The sequence below is a fragment of the Aedes albopictus genome, unplaced genomic scaffold, assembly GCF_035046485.1.
Source record: "Aedes albopictus strain Foshan unplaced genomic scaffold, AalbF5 HiC_scaffold_482, whole genome shotgun sequence".
Classification (NCBI taxonomy): domain Eukaryota; kingdom Metazoa; phylum Arthropoda; class Insecta; order Diptera; family Culicidae; genus Aedes; species Aedes albopictus.
The window spans coordinates 10,322-12,595 of NW_026917290.1; the positions used below are offsets into that span (position 1 = coordinate 10,322).

The 2,274-nt window shown below is 38.0% G+C and overlaps 1 protein-coding gene across 1 annotated transcript; it reads right to left on the minus strand.

The window, feature by feature from the left end:
- Positions 1 to 1,105: 1,105 nt before the first annotated feature.
- On the minus strand, positions 1,106 to 2,006 carry LOC134284673 (uncharacterized; the record flags this gene model as incomplete). Its single annotated transcript, XM_062843713.1, has 1 exon — positions 1,106 to 2,006. A coding segment is annotated over exon 1 (901 nt), but the record flags the coding sequence as incomplete, so codon positions are not given.
- Positions 2,007 to 2,274: the final 268 nt, after the last annotated feature.

The following is a 2,274-nucleotide window of genomic DNA, read 5'->3' on the forward strand; positions in this document are numbered from 1 at the left end:
ATACGCCTAGGTTCAATCCTGTTATTGTAATAACGAGTTTCCCATTTGATGATATCGTTGCATGTTATGTTTTTGTCTGTTAAATTCCTTGGTTGTCCAGCAAAAATTTTCGGAAAACAAAGATATTCTATGTCCGGGTTACTGTATGGTGATACCGGTTTCTGGTTTTGTCCAGGAGCCATTACTACAATTGTATTTTGGGCAGCTACTTCATTTAAATCAATCAGCAAGCATTCGTCGTCTCCTTCGTGCAATAAATTTGCGAATTCTTCATCCATATTTATACCTGCTTCTTGTCCTACATTGTCACCTTCAAACACGTTCGTATACAAATTTGGTTCGTCATCATTTATGTCCAAACCATCATATGCATTTTCCGAAAAACGAATTCCATACTTCTTATAAAGTTCCGTTTCCTGCAAATATTTGCCAGCTGCCTCAACTTTTTCCTTACGTACCAGCCCTTTTAGATAACTGGTTGCATGTCCCATATGTCTCTTAAACTCCACTGGTATGGCTATCATATTTATATTGCTTATGTTCCTAGGAAGGGACTGCTCCATTTCATTAACATCTGTTGGAACATATATCACACTGCCTTGAGCGCCCACTTGTGGATTTGAAGCTCGATGATTCAGCATAATGATCTTGATGAAAGGTACATACGGCGAGACGATACGTTCCTCAATGGGATTTAATTCTTCCAAACATTCCGGGGCTGCTGCCAATTTTAACCCATTACTGCTTGAAAGTTTAGGTGTTTTTCCTGCGTTCACGTACCTATGACATGTATGGCAAAGATAATTTTGTCTATGTTCTTCGTAGTTATTCAAAATGTGGGAATCCACCCAAAGAGCTATTTGTGTTTTCTCCGCCTTATTTTTCATAGCCATTAGAGAGATCACCTTTTCGCGCGTGATTTTTTTCAGCCCTTTTCCAAAGAACATGCGTTCACAACAAGAGCAAAAACACGATGGCACTTCTTTCCTGCTATCGATGAACGACAAAAGTTCAACTGAAGTTAGATCCGTTTCATGTCGTTTTAAGTTGTTGTATATAGCATCTCGGTGTCTTATTATTTCAGAGCTCCGTTTTTCCCGCCTACTTTGTCGATCTCTTTGCCTTTCGGCAATTCTCAGCATGTCATCGTCTCGTTTATTTTGAATGCGCTCAATATTGCTGGTATGTTCCCTATGCACATATTGCAAATCTGTTCGAATCTTTTTCATGCGATCTCTATTTTTAGCTTTCTCCTGGTGAGAAAACTCTTCAATTGTGTCTCGGAGATCCCTTATCCTCTGCAAATTCTTCTGCTTCTCATGCTGCTTGTAATCCTCGTGTTTTCTTATTTCTGCAATCCTCCTTAAATTTTTGCGATTCTCCTGTTTCTTGTATTTATCATCCGTTCGTTTTTCCTTCATTCGCTGCAAGTTTTTCTGCTTTTCTTGCTGTCTGTATTCTTCTTGTTTCCTTAAATTTGCAATCCTTTGCAAATTATTCAGTTTTTCTTGCTGCTTGTATTCCTCGCGTTTCCTTACTTCTGCTATCCTCCGCGAATTTCTCTGATTCTCCTCTTGCTTGCTTTCTTCTTTTTTCCTCGTTTCCGTTATTCGCTGCAAATTTTTCTGCTTTTCTTGCTGTCTGTATTCTTTCTTTTCCCTTAAATCTGCAATCCTTTGCAAATTTTTCAGTTTCTCAAGCTGTGAGTAATTATCATGTTTCCTGATTTCTGTCATCCTTCGTGCATTTTGCTGATTCTCTTGCTGTTTGTAATCCTCATTTTTCCTCGTTTCCACCATCCGCTGTGAGTTTTTTTCCTTTTCACATTTCTTATATGCATTGTTCATTCGCATATCCGCCATTCTCTGCTTGTTTTTCAAATGTTCCATTTTGCTGTACTCTGCGTTGACACTTCGTATTTTCTTCATGTTCTGCCTATTTTTCTCTTTTCGCGTGTTTACACCCCCGTTGTCAATCACCTGCTCTGTTGATTCTGCACTCCGCATCACTGAATAGTTTTCTGCATCAACACTGTACGCCTCCTCACTAATTTTGTCACACTGAGATTTCTTCTCAACTACATTTCGATTTTTATCATAAAATTTCCTTATTTTTAATTTATGCAGACACGATTGCTTTTTAACTTTCGGCATTTTGAAGCAATTTCTGAAACAAAAGATACACATGCTTTTCAGAAACTATAAGATCATTTTACGGATGGGACGATATTGTTCAAGCACATACATATTTAACATAAATGGAACTTTATAGTCA